The 16667-nt window shown below is 40.6% G+C and overlaps 1 protein-coding gene across 1 annotated transcript in view; it reads right to left on the bottom strand.

The window, feature by feature from the left end:
* Positions 1-16300, bottom strand: part of LOC130250236 (uncharacterized) — a 32415-nt gene extending 16115 nt beyond the window's left edge. The window contains exons 1-2 of the mRNA XM_056485691.1: positions 16185-16300; positions 2123-3285 (exon numbers count right to left, since the gene is read on the bottom strand). Coding sequence (XP_056341666.1) covers positions 2123-3193 — 1071 coding nt within the window. The 5' untranslated portion in view covers positions 3194-3285; positions 16185-16300. The remainder of the gene's footprint in view (positions 1-2122; positions 3286-16184) is intronic.
* Positions 16301-16667: the final 367 nt, after the last annotated feature.

Genomic DNA, 16667 nt, shown 5'->3' with positions numbered 1-16667 from the left:
TAGATTTATTCTTTGCCCACTTCATACCCATTTGTTCATCTGCCAGCATTGTCCTCAGCTTACACAGATATTTTCCCTTCCTGGCATTTATCTTCCTGATGTGCTCTGCACTTTTGTTCACCTCTCAAAAGCCAGTCATATGTAGGAATCACTAAAGTCATATGAGGCCATCCTCCAGATAACCTTCAAAGATCATTCTGCTCAAGACAAAGCCAGAAAAAATAATTGCCTACCAAGAGGAAGGCACCTTTGACATCTCCTTCTAACACATGCATAAGTGTTTTTACACTTAACTTAGGTAAAAACAAAAACTCAGAAGCCTGCCAAAGCAAACTACTGCACTGCAACTGCTTGTCACACTGGGTGAAAAATAAAGGAAAAATTCTGTAGACCAGATACATCAATCCTACTTAATTATTGCCTTTCAGCAGCATAAATAGCCATGCCATATACCACATGAAAGCTAAAATCAGGGGGAAAAAAAGGAATAAAGTTCTATATTGCAACAAACAATATCCATTTGGTTGACTGGAAACTGCACCATAAACTACTAGCAGAAGCAGAATGTTGTATTTTCACTCTGTTCATATTCAGGTTTTGTCTTTTACATTTTCTTTGTAGAAAAAGATACCAAGATACATTATATTATATAAATATTAATAATTTACACAATTTATATACAGCTTCTCCATTCTGCCATGCTAGCTGGGCACAGTAGTTTTTGATTCAAATTAAGACTTTCCCCTGCCTGTCTCTGTCAGGTGGAATAGTCTGTTCATTGTTTTGGCATCTCAAGGCTTTTCTTTCTCTTCATAATATCTTTGAGTACATAGTCATCTGCTGCCCCTAGAGGAAGGGCATGGGGCATGTCCCACCTCACAACGCTGCTGTTCCACAATGCTGGAAGCCAATCCCTCGGGATAACAGCGGATACTGGGAAAAAGTGAGAGCTCTGCTTTTGCACACCTTGAGCAGCTGCAAACAAAACATTGCCATCAGCAGGTCACAGCTGTCTGTGAAAGGCTAAAGGGTAAAAAAACCTGTCCATAAAGGCACTGACAGTGCTGCTTTGGGAATGAGACACGCCATATTTTTTTTCAGAAAGCTTTGTATGAGCTTCAAGATTCATAGCAACAGAATGGAAATAAGTAGTTCAAGGTGAGCTAGTATCTTTCCCTTTCTTTACAAGTACAAAGAGTTGTGCAGAAGTTATGTAAGACTCATTTGAAGACCCAACTGGTAAATAAAGTGTGAAATTTGTCTTTCCAGCTATCATATAATTTTTGGAATTTGCTTCCATGGATCATGGTACAGGGCCTGTAGCAGCCAAGCCCTGCAAGAATATTATATATTTCAGAAGCAGCATTTACTGAGTTAGCTGGAAGGCTTTAGGTCCCCCACAAAGCCACTAGAAGAGAATATGTCTATTTTTATCTCTACAGTTTGCTGCACCTTGGTTTAGCATTATGGAGGTGAAATGATCTGTTGCATTTTCCAACACTGCTTAAACACACTATAGCACACCTTGAAGTATGAGCACATAGACTGCACACATGGATTCTTGAAATTAACCATCTATCTAGGATCTCAGGACAAATTTCCTAGTCCTAATAAAATGGATGAAAGGTGAATAAAAAAAACCCAGATTAATTATTTATAATCTTCTGTGGAAAATAAGGAAATTTTCATTCTCCATTGTGCACTTCAGTGGAAAAAAAGATGAACAAATGAATCAATACCCTTGCACTAAATACAGCCCTAAGAAAATGTAGGATGTGACAACACAAGATGAAAGCCAGACCTTTTATTTGAAAAAAAGATTAGAAGTGATGAGGGACACCACCTCAGATACTATCATAAGGGGAGTGGCAACCACAGAAGTGATTTTTTTTCCCTAGTAGTAGCTGAAACATGGATGTGTATAAACACAGCTCTCTCTACAAAAACAAAGCACAACACCTAAAGATTGTTATGAGGAAGTTAACTTCATCCCAAACCAAACAAACCACTTGGGGTAAGCAGGCAGAATTTGATCACTCTTGGCTTGTTAACAGCTCTTGCAATCAAGACAAGAAATTAGGCATAGGTCAAGATTTTTAATAGAACACCTATTTCAAAGTACCTGATCATTTGTTATTGGAATGGCAACAAAATAATTTGGAGCCTCTCTTCTACGTTTCTTAGATAGTTCTTGTCCTAGGTTTTCCACAATTCCCCTGGGCCCTTCTTGGCTATTGCCTTGGTCCTGTCTCATCTCTGTACTTCTCTGGTCTTCCATTTGCAGAGGCAAGTCTGCTTTCAGCTGTTCCTGCTCTTGGCTCTGGTCCTGCAGCTGTTCCTCTGCCACCATCCCTTTCAGGTCTGCTTTGTTACCAGCCTGCATGTCCTGCAGCTCCACCACTTCTGCTCTTTCCTCTTGGCTCTGGTCCTGCTGGGCTTTTTCCAGTTCTCCTCCTTGATCCTGTTTTTGGCTCAGAATCCCCTGTGGCACCAGCTCCACCACAGCAAGATCTCTCTCACCTTCAGATCTTGTCATCTTTCCCTGGTTGTCTGGGGAGGCCCACTGTTCTCCATTATCTAGCACTCCCTCACCTTGGTTCTGGAGCTGGGTTACCTCTTGTGGGTCGCAGCCCAGCTGCAGCTGCACCGTGACCTTGATGCCAGCAGTGCCTTGTCCCCACTCCTGGGGCTGTAGTTGTATGGTTACTTGTGGGAGGGATGGCCCTGGGCCCTGCTGCTGTAGCTGCAGCTGCACAGTCACAGCTGGGGGCTCCCACCTTGGGCTTGGTCTGCGGGGCTGCACCTGCACGGTCACCTCTGGGCAGCCCCAGCCCTGGCTCCTGCCCTGGGGCTGCACCTGCACCGTCACCCTGGGGAACTCCCACCCTGACCCTGCTGGCTGTGCTCCCACCTTTGGGGCCATGCCCCCCTGCACTGGCTGCCCCTGTGGGTGCACATGGATGTCAATCCCTCCCTGTGGCTCCTGAGCAGGGGGCAACAGCTGTGCTGCTGAGGGATGATCTCCTTGCTCTGGCTGTACTGGTGAGCACAGCTGCCGAGTTCCTTCTGGGCTTTCATCCACCTGAACATGTTCCTGGGCCACCTCTTGAGGCTGAGCTCCCTCTGGACTTCCATCTGCCTGGACCATCTCTTGATGCCAATTCCTGCTCAACTCCTGTTTTATCACCTTCATCCTATAATAACAAAGCTTTCTTCTTTTAGGCTGGAGATCCTCCAAGATCCTCCTCCCCTTTCTTTGGGGCTTGAAGTACTTTTTTAAAGGACCTGGAGAAAAAAAAATAAAAAATCTTAACAGTTATTAAAAAAAATTTCTTGCAATAGTTCAGTCTGGGTTCAGCTCTGCAGTTGTACTCACTAAGGGGGAGCTCCAACCCGGTCAAACAGCTCAGCCTGGAGAGCCTGACTGAAGATTGAACTGCTGCTTCCAGTGACTATACTGTGGTCTTGCCTTCTGCTCTTGCCCTGATTAGGTCTCCCATGCTTTAAAGCATGAGTACACCATTTCACAGCATGCAGCACCACAGAGACAGAGGTCTTATCAAGGGACTGCAGGTGTGTTGCCTAGAGGTTGTTACTCAGAGACTGAAAATAGCCTTAGCCAGACTCAGAAGCTGAATATGTACAGAAATAAGATTGCCCTTGAAGCTCTGGTCTCCTGTAACTGCAGCATGTCACCATCTAATCAGACTGCACACACTACTTTTTTCTTTCCTGTGTATATTGCAGTTTTTCTACAGCAAACTCCTGCCAGATCCCTATTTGTCTTAATAGCTCCCATTCAACCTGTCTCATTTCCTTTTACTCTTTGGTAAATTTTCAGGGATAGAGGTTTTCCCATCCATACTGTATAGATACAAACATTGAAGGTACTGAGAGAGCAAACTTTTTTTTTTCTCCTCAACTCAGAAGTTAATTCCACAGAAGCCCAAAAAACCAAGATAATTTCTCAGTTGGTCAATGTAGCTCAGTTGGACTCAACAGAAGTAGCATTTTTTAAAGAAGATTTCTAAGCAAAATAATTCTACAGACCAAACAGGATTCATCTGTATGAGAAAAATATTTCACACCCCAAGTTATGACTGGCCTTGACCAAGTCCATCCAAGTCATGGCAACGCTGAAGTTTTTTCCCCCTGAAGCTGTAAGAGGGAGGCAGATATTTTTCATAGATCTGCTCTCCAAGACAACCAAAATGTTTGTTCAAATTTTACAGGAAAACTAGATCCCTTCCCACCCCCACAAAACCCACAACCATGAAAAAAGTCAAAACTAAATAGAAAAAGTGTAAAAAAATTGACACACAACCTACATGTTGTGATGTTGGGCAATCCAAGACAGAGGTAGCACAATTTTTCTCCTTATAAAAAAAACAAAAACAAAACTAAACCAAATTATTTTTGTAGTGGGCTAAAGATGAAAAGCTTAAGAAACATGAACTAATATGAAGGCTATTATATGCTCCTTCCAGAATTCAGATGTTGGCACTTTGATACACAGAAGGGACTTGTTTTTAAAAGGAAATTTGAATGCTTGCATTAATTTCACACAATTTCCCTAATCAAATAGATATATTACATATAATCTATTATGCTTTAAGAATTTTGTTGACTATGTGTCAAATCTAAAGACTTAGAGATTTTTAAAGATTATTAAAATGTAAGAGGCCAAGTTCTTATGGAAGTAGACCAACCTTATCTCTCTAGAGGCAAGGCACTGTGGTCATAAACTAGCTATAAAATCAGCTATTACCCATGATCTTTGGGCCTGGACTCCAAAAGATAATCTTTTCCTCTGGAGGAATGTTTAATCAAGGATATGAAGAACCCCTGATGAGCTCAATGATCCTCAGTAAAGACAATCTAACATCGTATTTCATCCTGAAACAGCACAAAACTTACTTTCAAACGTCTCACTGACATCAACTTTGATAAAAACAAGTTCTGCCATTACTTTCATGTCTTCAATGTCCAAGTGAGGAACTAGAAGAAAAGAACAATGCTGAAGTCTCCCAGAGAATCCCTCTCAGCCATGCAACAGCTATAAAACACACAGTTTAAGTACTTGTATGCTCCTAAGACACCATTACACTCCTCTGCCTTCCTCACAGTCAAGGTACTTGAGAAAGGAACTCATTTTTCTCTTTCAGATACCATCATGTAAATTGAGCCTCAAACCAGTGCAAGCCTTTGTAAGTACCTATAACAATAGCTCAGTCATCTTCAGAGACTGCAGTATCTAAATTCTCTGTAAACACGAATTCAGATGCATGTAAGTGAGTCAAAGTTTCATGCACCTAGAGTCATGCCACTGAAACATCATATACTCACTGAAATCTTTGTGTTAAGGCATAACAGAAGTTTTAAAAAAAAAATCTCTTGCACTCAGTCTACGGTGCTCTGTGAAAAATAATTAAAACAGGCAACAACTTTTAACAAGCTGCCATGGTGGTGGGCATTTGTTGTTGGCTTTGTTAGACCTGCCCCCCACCCCGAAGTAACATTTAAAACCACATTTTCTTGCATTTGTGCCTGCTCAGTAACCTTCAGTAGGGATTTCAGACTGTCATCCCCCTAATAAAGACAATGCAACAGCTCAGGTTGAGTCTAGAAGAATCACATAGAAAGAAGCATCGCTGCCCTTTACAAGATAATGGGCTATTTTTGTGGTATGTCAATATTTAGCATCAAGGTAGTCTCATCAATACTACACAGTTCTGTATTGCTTCATATGTGCACATCTCCCACAAAACCTTTATTAGATAATCCCACCATCTAAAAGAGCTAGAGATGCAACTGTTACCCAGAAATCCCTACACTATTTGAAAGCCCTTACAGCCCTTGTGGGGCTGTCATCAAGCTGAGAATTAAGGGCTCAGATTTTTTATGCCTTGACTTAAACTCAGAGGTTAATGAAGTGGCAGCATCTTGGTCCTTCAAACATCTCAGCACCTGTGTAAAATAAAAAGTCACTGGAGATCTTAAGTGCTAGAAGGATCCCTGAGAGCCTCAGGTTTTCACCAAGTCCCCCTCTAACAGTTATTCTGAGCCCTGCCAAGCCATTTAGACCAGGAAACAGCACCAAGTACTTGTCTGCCCACAGCAAGGCTCAGGGCAAGTTGGGCAGCCAAGAGCTGAAGACTGCATTCTGTACAAATAGGAAAGGTTCTGCCCCTGCAGCACAAATGTGCCCTTAGGAGGTCCTGAAAAAGGCAGGAAGACCACCCACCTATATCTAAAACATTTAAACCACTAAGAAAGATCTTTCTTCAAATAAATAGTTTGTTCCATTTTCAGTCTTTTGACAGACAGAGCTCATGCAGACCCTTGTATCCCAGCCAGCAGTTCTGAAGAAACAAATACACAAGCTCCAAATGCCAAAGGCTGGGAACAGTAACTGGAATAGTAACTGTGCCTAACCCTTGAACAAAAGGGTCCAGGAACACCCAGAAGGAAAGCTGACCTGTCCTATGAAGATGTAGGCACCATTTGCCCAAAGACCCAACTTTACTGCTTCAGACCCCAGTCTGATACTTCTCACCTCCTCAGTCTCAGAAGAACCAAATGCCCAATGTGGATGGCAATAGAAAATTCAGCTCTGCTGCCCTAAATTTTAATTCTTATGCAAAGCAATTCCCCTTTGCCCAGCTGACTGCATTGCCAGTATTAAGCTCCCATAACACAGAGAAAACTGGGAAGCCAAGCAACATTCACATCTACCTGGAAATAAATTTTGTGCTTCATAGAAGTGCTACAGGAAACTGCTGACTGGGTAACACTGCCTTGGTGTCTCTGAAGGATGTTGAAGTCTGCTTACAGCCACTTTGGTGCATGCAAAACAGCCTCTCTGCACAGAAAATAAGCCATGAGAAGAGCTTTTACACAGCTCTGCCTCATCAGATAGGCCAGAAACTCCTCAGCTGTGACAGTGACATGCAAGTTTGCTGGCATTGGTGTAGGAAACCCCAAAAAAAAAAAAAAAAAAAAAAATCTATCTATGGGCTTTGTTACTTAGTCTCTCCTTATTACTCAGTGGCAGGAGAGCAGGATGCTGATGCAGTTCAGTATTTGAGGGGCAAACTTGCATCTCAGGTCCAGAGAGAATGCTTAAAATGCTGGAGATAAAGGGAAGATCTACAAGGTCCTGCTCAAGCATAGACACACACCTACTATAATAATTCACTTCGTGTGTTTTTCCATTCAAGATCTGAATGGCTTCCTGGGCCTCTGGCACTCCCCCTGTCCCTCTTCCTGATGAGGCTAGCAATTTACTGAAGTAATCTGATGTACATGAGGCAAAAGGTATTTGAAGCAAGCAACCTTTCCTGCAGCACCCAGGTCTTTTCTCTAAGCAATACTGCCCTCTGGCAACCTATGCCTAAAACATCCACCTCATCCTGCTAGGCTAGAAGGCTGTAAGTACACAAGTCACCTTCCTCAGTCTTATGACATATTTGTGTGGTCACCAGACCTGAATTCTCCCTCTCCCATCCCCTCCAAAGTAGTTGCATGCTTTGCAGACTGGGCATTCCAGATGCCTGTTTTTCCTACTAAGATGCCTTTTCAGCACTCAGCTATCACAAAGTTAGAGGAGAAGAGGAAGAAACAGGTCAAGGAACCTGCCACAAGCACCCCTTGAAACAACATTTCTGTATGAAGTTGCATCCTTTAAGCCATCACAGTATGCCACAATCTCTCTTCATTTTATTCCCTATCAATTAAAACTAAAGTTATATCAAGAAAAAGCACAAAGAAATTATTTGACCAAAGTGTCTCCCTCTTACCAGTTTACTGCACCTTCATAAGTGGAAAATTTTGTTGCCGTTGATGAGAAATGGTAGCAAGAAGAGAAGAACAAGTTTAAGTTCAATTCAAAATCATCTATAAAATATGGTTTCAACTAGAGAACTGTTTTACTGAGATGTATTTGTCCCTGTCTCATCATACCTTATGCTAGAGGTTTAATACACAGTTAGGAAGAAGGGTGAAGATGGGAGAGAATACAGAGCCACAGTTAATTAACGTATAACAGCAACTGAGCAACAAAAAACAGTGTTCCATGGTCTGTACCTACATGCTTCTTCAGTCTAAACCCAAACCCTTTAGACTGAAGTAAATCCTTCAGTTGCCTTATTTGTGTGTAACATTAATCGTTAACCAAGAGGCACAAAAGTTCCAGGATTTCTTTACATGTTCATTTATTAGCTTTATTTTCCCAGAATAAAAGCAGTAAAATCAGGCAACTCACACCTCTCAAAACTGATACTGTGTTTGGTGATGCCTATATTTCTCTAATTAGTCAAAGTAACCAATGAGCATTCCAAAAGCAGTATTCCAATCTGCTATTTAGCAGCAGGCCACTAATCCCTTACCAAGGCTAAATTTAAAGGGTTTGTTCACCTACAGAGGGGTAGCCAAGGAAAATGGGTGGAGAGGGAAAATAGGAGAAATGGGAGTGCTGAAACAAGCAATATTTATGTTTGGTAGAAAGATATTAGAGGTAGAAACAGCACCCTTCATAGGAGCAACACATACTTGCCAAAGCTGCTTTTTCCTTAGTGGCTCATTAGGATTCCACACTTTGTCAGACCACACTGAATGAATTGTTCCCAGAGCACAGATGAAAGATAAAAAAGGCTTGACTTATACTTAAGGATCCACCATTACCCCATCTGTGTGTGGATAGGATTTCAGCGTTTAGCATGCAGTATGCATGTAATAGTGACTACTGAGTCTCAGAGACCACCACTACCTGGTGGAGAAGGAAAGCTGACACCACCATTCCTCTGAAGAGAAATGCAGTTATTATTAGCTTTTCAATGACACTGTGTAGCTTGCTTTATTAGCCATTGTTTAAAGCACTATAATTAGAAAAAGTGTTAGATATGCAAGATAAACCGTCTTCCCTAGAATAATACATGCTCTCCTGCAAGTTATAATCATTATACATCGTGTTAAAGAGGTTTTGTAGAAGTTTCTTTACACTGACTAGAACCATACAATCATTGGGCCACTTTCACATTGCAGCAAAAAACCAATACATCCATAAAATGTGTCCCAGTCATTGCTTTTCTTTATGAGGATCTCTGAGCAGCTATTAAACAGCAATTATCTTGGATGCTGTACTAATCTTTTAGGTGTAACAGAGGCAGATATTCTGCACACTGTCAGCTGGTTCAATTGTAATCCCTGCTACCTCTTCCCCTTTGCCCCAAGTGAAGCAGAACTCAGTTAAGGTATAATTAATCTGGCCAAATTTGTCTGCATTTCAAAGTGCATCTTTATGCTCCCTAAAATGAAACAAGTGTGTTACCCAAGATAAGCTTAAAATTATTTGCATAAAATAATCAGCACACACTTGAGATTACTTTGATTTTTGGTAGGCATATCATTTATGCAAGCAAACATTCTTTAAAAAGGTAAGATTCATCACTTCTGATACATGAGGAACTGAAATACCGAGACTGAGGTTATAATTATAAAGGATGATGTTACAAACAATTAGCTGCTCTCCAGCACACATTGCAGGGATGCCCTGACTTCATTACTCCTTCACAAAGGCAGTACCATAGCTCCCATTAAACTAACAGGTGGGAGGGCTAAACTTGAGACTGATTTGGAAAAAAACCCTGTTCTGGTAGCCCCTCACTCAGGTAGAATCTTCAGGTTAAGTCTCCCACAACTGGGCACCCTGAGCTGTTGCCAGGTCAGCCAGACGTGACATTCCCACCACCCTTTGGCACTTCTGAGCACCCATGGACCAAGTGAACACCACACAGGAGGGACATTTCTTGCAGAAGTGTTTCTTTCTTTATTGGAAAGCAGTTTTTGTGTGCAAAGGCAGGGTTTGACACTATCAGATTTACAAAGCCTACAGCTGTGGGTTTGTAGCCCAGGTATTGGCCCATTACTCTACATCAATTTTTCATTACACTTGCACAGATTCCACGATCACAGCAATATTTCAAAAGTCAGAATAGTTTAAGTATCTATTTTCCAGCTATCAATTAAGGAGATAACCTTTAATCTGAAATACATTGTGTTACATCACTTCAGCTTCTGCTTAGGATGGTCTCCTGCAGTATCCAGCCAGAGTGACTGCAGTCTAGAGGATTTACAGTAAATTAATGGCTCTTCTTAAGTATCTCATACCCACTTAGGAAAGCAAATATGGATTATTTGTTCCTTTTAAAAATTTATTCTACAAGCACACAAGAAGTCTCCGTCTTAAGTGACTGAGTATCCAGCCTTGGAGAGAGAGAGGATAGTGTATCTGCACAGCTAAGCCCTCAAGTTTTAATTTATATACATATTTCCAAACCCTGCCTGAGCATCCAAGCCACTCACTGTCAGATCCTTAGTTTACACCTGCCTGAAGCCTTGCTAATCAGATAATTACACAAATACTGTTCAGACAAGAAGAGTGAAAGGACTCAAAGACAGACATTCTTTAGGATCAAAGGATACAGGCAGAAAACAGTATAGCCTGGGTATCTGTCAGCTGTGCAGAAAGTGCTGCAAGGGAATATCTGACCAGCACAGAGCATCCATTCCTCCTTCACCCACAGCAGCCTGGGCTGCAAGCAGGGCTAGAGGCAGGCACAGAGCTGCTAAAGGTCAGCATGCTCCTCTCCAGAGGAGCACACCTGAAGGACCAGAGAAAGCATCCCTCAAGACCTTTAAAAAAAAGAACCAAACCAAACCTCAACTTATTTCTTTTTACTTGCTTAGAGACTGCAGGTAATTTTAGGGAAACAAAAGTGCAAATGTACTTTAAAGAATGTCTGCCCTTTAAATAGAGAATAAGAAATTATTTTAATATTAAACTCAGTTACTTGACCTAAAGCTGCCCAAAGGAGCTAGTAAGTCACTGTTTTGACACACTACATAATAGGCATATTATATTATAAACAGGTTTGTACCTATTCTATAAACAAACTTATAAGCTGGACATTTATTTCAGTTATGCAAAATTTACATTATTGTGAAAATTGCACTTTTGCTATTTAAACAAGAGTTTTAAGTTGGTGGCTTATATAGTTAATTTTCAAAGAACTCTCTCTCACTTCTTAAGTGTTTCAAACTGTGCTTTCCACTCATCTGTTCTGTACCTAACTGCAAACCTGCATATTTTTCAATAAGAATCTGTATTACACACAGACCTCCTTAGGAAATCTTTAAGCATGTTAAATAAAAATGGCCTTGTGTATTGGTGTATGTAAACAGAGTGAACCATTGAGTCACAACTGGGATGATTTTTTTAAACACACTTCTGCAGAGTCATGCTCTTCTTGCAGCTCACCCTGCACTGAGGGACTGCAGATCTAGTCAGACATTAAAAGGTAATGTGTTTTGGGTTTTTTCTTTCTCCCAGCCTCCCTACCTGTACACTCAAAGGAGGACTCAGGAAAATCAGTATATAGGTACAGTCCAAGAAACTGTTTCTATTTCAATAAGTAGCTCACATTATGCATGCCTTCTGTCAGCTGAACACAGATCCCTCTTCCAAAAATTATATAAAAGCATCTGAGCAGGGGGATGGAAACTGTGACGTAAGAGGCAGCCAGTGGAAAGACATATGGAGGCAGAGAAATCAGAAAGATATCAGCAGTTGGCAAATCTCCTCTTGCATTTCACATTCATATGCTCACCACATTTAGATACAAAGACAGTATCTAATATTCCAGCACCAGAAGGGAGGCTGTTTCCAGCATCCTCCCAAGAAGCACATTCCATTATAGACATAGCCCTGTGCAGCACAATAATCCTACATTGCTCATCTGAATTTTGTACTTAAGCCAGACTTAGTGACAACACACTGGACTGTAGTGAAATCACACAACACATTACTATTACACCATCATGCAAGTATGAATTGTCAACTTATGTTTTACACATTGCCTTAGTGTCCTGGGAAATGAGCAGGGCAAAAAGCATCAGTGATACTTGACTGTCATCAAGAAATTTTCTTCTCAAATTGAAAAATAATCATTGAGTACAAAGAAAACTTCTCCCTGAAGCACCTTCCTGTATTCACTCTAGTAAGATGATACTAGTGAAGTTCTCAAAGTTTCTCCTGTGTTTTAGTTTAGCTTGGTTTAGTGTTTGTTTTAGGGGTGGGGGGATTTTTTTTTTTGGTTGTTTGAGGGTTTGTTTTGTTGCTTTTGTGGTTTTTTTTGTGTTTTTTTTTGGGGGGGGGGGGGGTTGAGAGGGATAAAGGATATTTTTTTGTTTGTTTAGCGTTTCTCTGGTGGGATGGGAAAGGTGTGTGCAGGGTAGTATAACAGGGCATTTTCACCTGCATTACTGCAATATGCCCAATGAAGAGAGTCAAGAACCATTGCTTCTATGCCACAAAGCACACACTGTAACATGCTTCTACCAAACCCTCCTTGTGGTTCTTATGCCCTTTTGCCTGGAGGACAAATAAAAGTCATTTCCTTCAATGATAACAAAAGAGCTGAGAGCAACATACTGACAGCTATCAGTGTGAAAGCTGTACTTAGACTGGTAATCATATAAAAACAAACAAACAAACCTATTTGGTCCTGGTTTCCCTTCAAGCAGGGTGCATTGTCCTGGAATGATCCCTCCATGTATACCAGAAGTGGCTACCAAGTCCAGTAAATGCTAAGCTTTTCTTTCACATCCCTCAAGAATTTTTTTTTAGCAACATATTGGGACATTTCAGGTAACAAGTCTTTGACAATAAATTCCCAAATGCGACAGCAAAATGCCAACCTCTCACAGCAGCCTATTAACCCTATTAACTAAACTCATGGGTAATTATCAGCCATCAAGTGTTGAGAGCTCTCTGTTTGTTGGACACAGAATTTCTTAAGCAGCCATTAAGAAGCTATTAAGACACATGCAGGCACTTGAGTACAGCAGGAACAAATTAACTGCTTTGATATATTTTGTGATTGTTGTTGAGTCTTCAAAGAAATGGCAATCCTGAAAGATAACTTTCCCATCTTAATTTTCTAGGATCCTCTGGGGGAGGAACAACAGCTCTAGGTATGTATTATGCAAACATTACTTGCATGCTGTGGCTGGTGCAGCATGTCAGAATGATTGTAAGCAATTACTACCCTCACATTCAAACAAAATTAACATGGCACAAACATCTTAAGATATTGTAATTTTCTGTGGCTGAAGTGCTCCAGTGCACTGTCAGGCAGGTCAGAGATGCTCAAAGAGGAGGCAGCTTTTCTGCAGGTCAGTTGTCTGCACTTCAAACGTGATGCCAACACAAGAGAATAGCAGGAGCAGAAAAGGAAATGCAGAGCACTTGCTAGATGAGAGACTCCAGGGAACAAATAAATGGGGATTTTTGAAATGTCAAGCTTGTTTCTGTTGAAGTTCTAACAAGGCTATTACTCAGAAGCATTCACAAGAAAAGAAAATACTACCTGATGTTACAAGATAAGTAATTATAATATATTTGTGCAATGCACATTCAGCATGTACATTGGCTCACACTTTCTTTAGAAAGTGCTTTGAGTTTTGTTCAGTCACTGAATAGAGAAACCATGCTTTACTTAATTAACTGCTCAAATGATCTATAAAGGTGTTTGCAGGAGTTATTTTGTCTTTATTATGGATTTTTAGGAAGCAGTAATTCACCTTTCTATATCAAGGAGGCAGAAGAGAGAGTACATAAAGCTATAAATACTATTAATTGCAGAGTAAGGCACAATATCATTAAGAGTTATGGAAACTGTCCCATCTCCTTTTTTCCTTTTGCATCTGACTATCAAGCTTAAGAGAAAGAGTAATTGAACCATTCCATCAAAACCCTGGTGTGGATTAAACCCTTGCCAAGAATGAGCTAGCATTGATTACTTATAAGAGCTAGCAGTTTTAGAGCCAGTTTAGAGGCACAGAAAAATCCCAGAACCTCAGAAGCTGGGCCTTGAATGAGCAGACAGCTGTGCCACCAGCATGAAGGAGACAAAAGCATATGATCAGTAGCTTCAGAAGCAATTCAAATAGATCAAGAAGAGACATCAACTGCAGTTGATCTATTTAAATTCATGAGATCATATTTGGAAACATGGAAGAGAGCTGCAAGAATAATACAGCTCTTTGAATTAAGTCTTGCAGAAAATTTATCATTTGATAGTCTGTCTTAACATCTCAAGGCAGACTGACACCATTAGATGCAACATCAATGAAAGGAATAAAGGACACCAAAACTAATGATTAATAAAGGAGCTCTGAAAAAAAATATTCTGGGTTGGGAGAAGGTAGTTTTTTTAGAATTAAACACTATGGCAACAAGAATCTTTAGTTACAGCTTGTGTACATATATAGATATACACACAGTATGTGTGTATATATACATACATTTCTGTAACCTAAACATGCATTTTACTTTTACAGGATGCTGATATGTCAGCATAAAAATATAAATCAGATCACTCTCTCCTTAACCATGGATATCCTTTACACTGAATATCCATGAGTTCCTTTCAGCACTAAAAGAATCCCAAAAGCAAGGAAAGATTATCTAACAGAGAACAGCAAGGACTTATCCCTGTGAGTAGTCTGCAAAGGACCCACAAATCCACTCTGCAGATCACAGCAAGCAACTTAAGGCAGCAGTTTTCCCCTCACAATATCCCCCTTTTGGCATCCCAGATTAAGATATCTCCTAAGGCCATGCTCTTATTAAAGTCAGAAAGCCTAAAGAAAGTCAGAGCAGAGTTGCTGCATAGCTAAGTGGAAGAGAGGCAAATTGGATCTAAGTTATTCCATAGGTGAAAAGCAGCAGCAGCCACAGACGGCTCTTGGGGCAGCAAGGCAGAAGGAGCAGCCAGGGGTCAGCAGGGCACAGGGGCAGTGTGATCATCCTTTGCACTGCCCTTCACCCAAGCAGGGCTCCCCAGCCCCTCAGCTAGGTTGCAGAGCCAGGAGAAACCCTCCAGAGGGGATGAAATGCTCTCAGCTCAGGCTAGCATCCCTCAGGCACACCACTAAATGCTCCCAGGGCAAGGTAGACCTGCATCACCAGGGCTCATCTGCACTTCTTGGGCAAACAAAACAGGAGATTTACACTTCAAAGCTGCTGACCTGGCGTTGTCCCAATAAACACCAAGTTCCAATTCAAGCTGTTTTCAAAATCACATGCCAGACCCAAAGGACAACCTTAAGGCTGAGAGAAACTACTGTCCTGTTTCTCTGAAGAGCATCGTGACAGCAAACACCAAAGCATAAACAAAAATAATATACACAAGCTACAAAGAAGGGGGACACTTTTGTCATTAACAATTCCCACTGGTAGCAGCTGATTAGGTCCATAGACACTTGGTAACTAGCTTAGATTTAGATTCTTATTCAAGCTGCTTGTCTTTGAAGGCCTATTAAGGACAATAACAGATTCCCTCAGCACACTAAAGAGCTGTATCTTAGAGAGTCAGCTTTCTACAAACATACATTAACTAACAATTTGGTGCCTCAGGTCAGTTTGCCCTAAGGACAGAAATTAGTTAAATAAAATGAAAAAAAAATTTAAGAAAGGGGAAAAGAAATAGTTTTTATGATAACTTCCTCCCCTCTCCTAAAGAATAGGATATACATTCAGTTCAAATAGACTTGAGTTTTCTCCTCTTTATTTTTCCAATCACTTTAGCATCACAAATAGATACAGAAAAAAAAAAAAAAAAAAAAAAGTCCGAGAACAGAGATTTAAAATAGGATATGTATAAACAATTCATAACTCAAGTTCATAGCAGACTGCTACCTCCTGCTACATAAGCCAGCACTAATGGACAGCACTACAATAATTTTATACTTCAAGGAGCACATTTCAAAGGGAGATCCCCTTAGAAGTGAAAACAGGGTCATAAGGTACAGTACAGAACCATCATAAAAAGCCACAAGGCAAAAATGCTGAGCAATTAGATTTTTCTGCCTATAATAGCTGCATTTTTACCCTCCATAATATCAAATTAGCTCAGACCACACCATCCCCTGTCCTCTTCCCTAGCCCACAAAAGCCTATTAGCCTTAACTATTTTTAAGCACATCAGCAGAAACCATAACTTTCCAATTCTCATTGCACAGCACGTTTACTTAACCAAATCAAATGCAGCTCTTCAAACTGCAACACCATAACTGTGAAAAGAGTTACCAAGTAAAATTTTACCATCTATTAATTTACCTACCTGCAAACAACAATACCAACAGCTTACATGAAAACCCTTTAAAGTACTTTGGTCAGTAACAACTCTGATACTACATAAATCTTTTAGCTAAAATTTTCACTGCTTATACAGAGAACACAGACACTTCTGGGATGGGTTTTTATACCAAAATTCAATTCACATGACTGAGGCTTTCTCATGAGTGTGACTCATCTGCACCTGTGATGGATAAAGTGATTTAAGCTGAAGCTGAACTACTTACTCCAAGTTGCTGCTTATCAGATAGAATTAGGAAGGCAGCAGAGCAAACATAGATACAGCAGAAATACCAAATATTTCCTTAATAGATTTACTGCTTTGGCCTGTTTTCTTACACAGAACACCTGAGGGTCTTGGACACTCTCAGGTAATTGTTAATGAATAAATGACTAGGGCTGGCTGTGACCTACTTGTAAAAAGCTTCTCCTTTATTGTGCTTTCTACCTTTTTTATTGTTGCTCTGCA

Source organism: Oenanthe melanoleuca, chromosome 2, assembly GCF_029582105.1.
Source record: "Oenanthe melanoleuca isolate GR-GAL-2019-014 chromosome 2, OMel1.0, whole genome shotgun sequence".
Classification (NCBI taxonomy): Eukaryota; Metazoa; Chordata; class Aves; order Passeriformes; family Muscicapidae; genus Oenanthe; species Oenanthe melanoleuca.
This window is presented reverse-complemented; position numbering and strand designations above follow the sequence as displayed.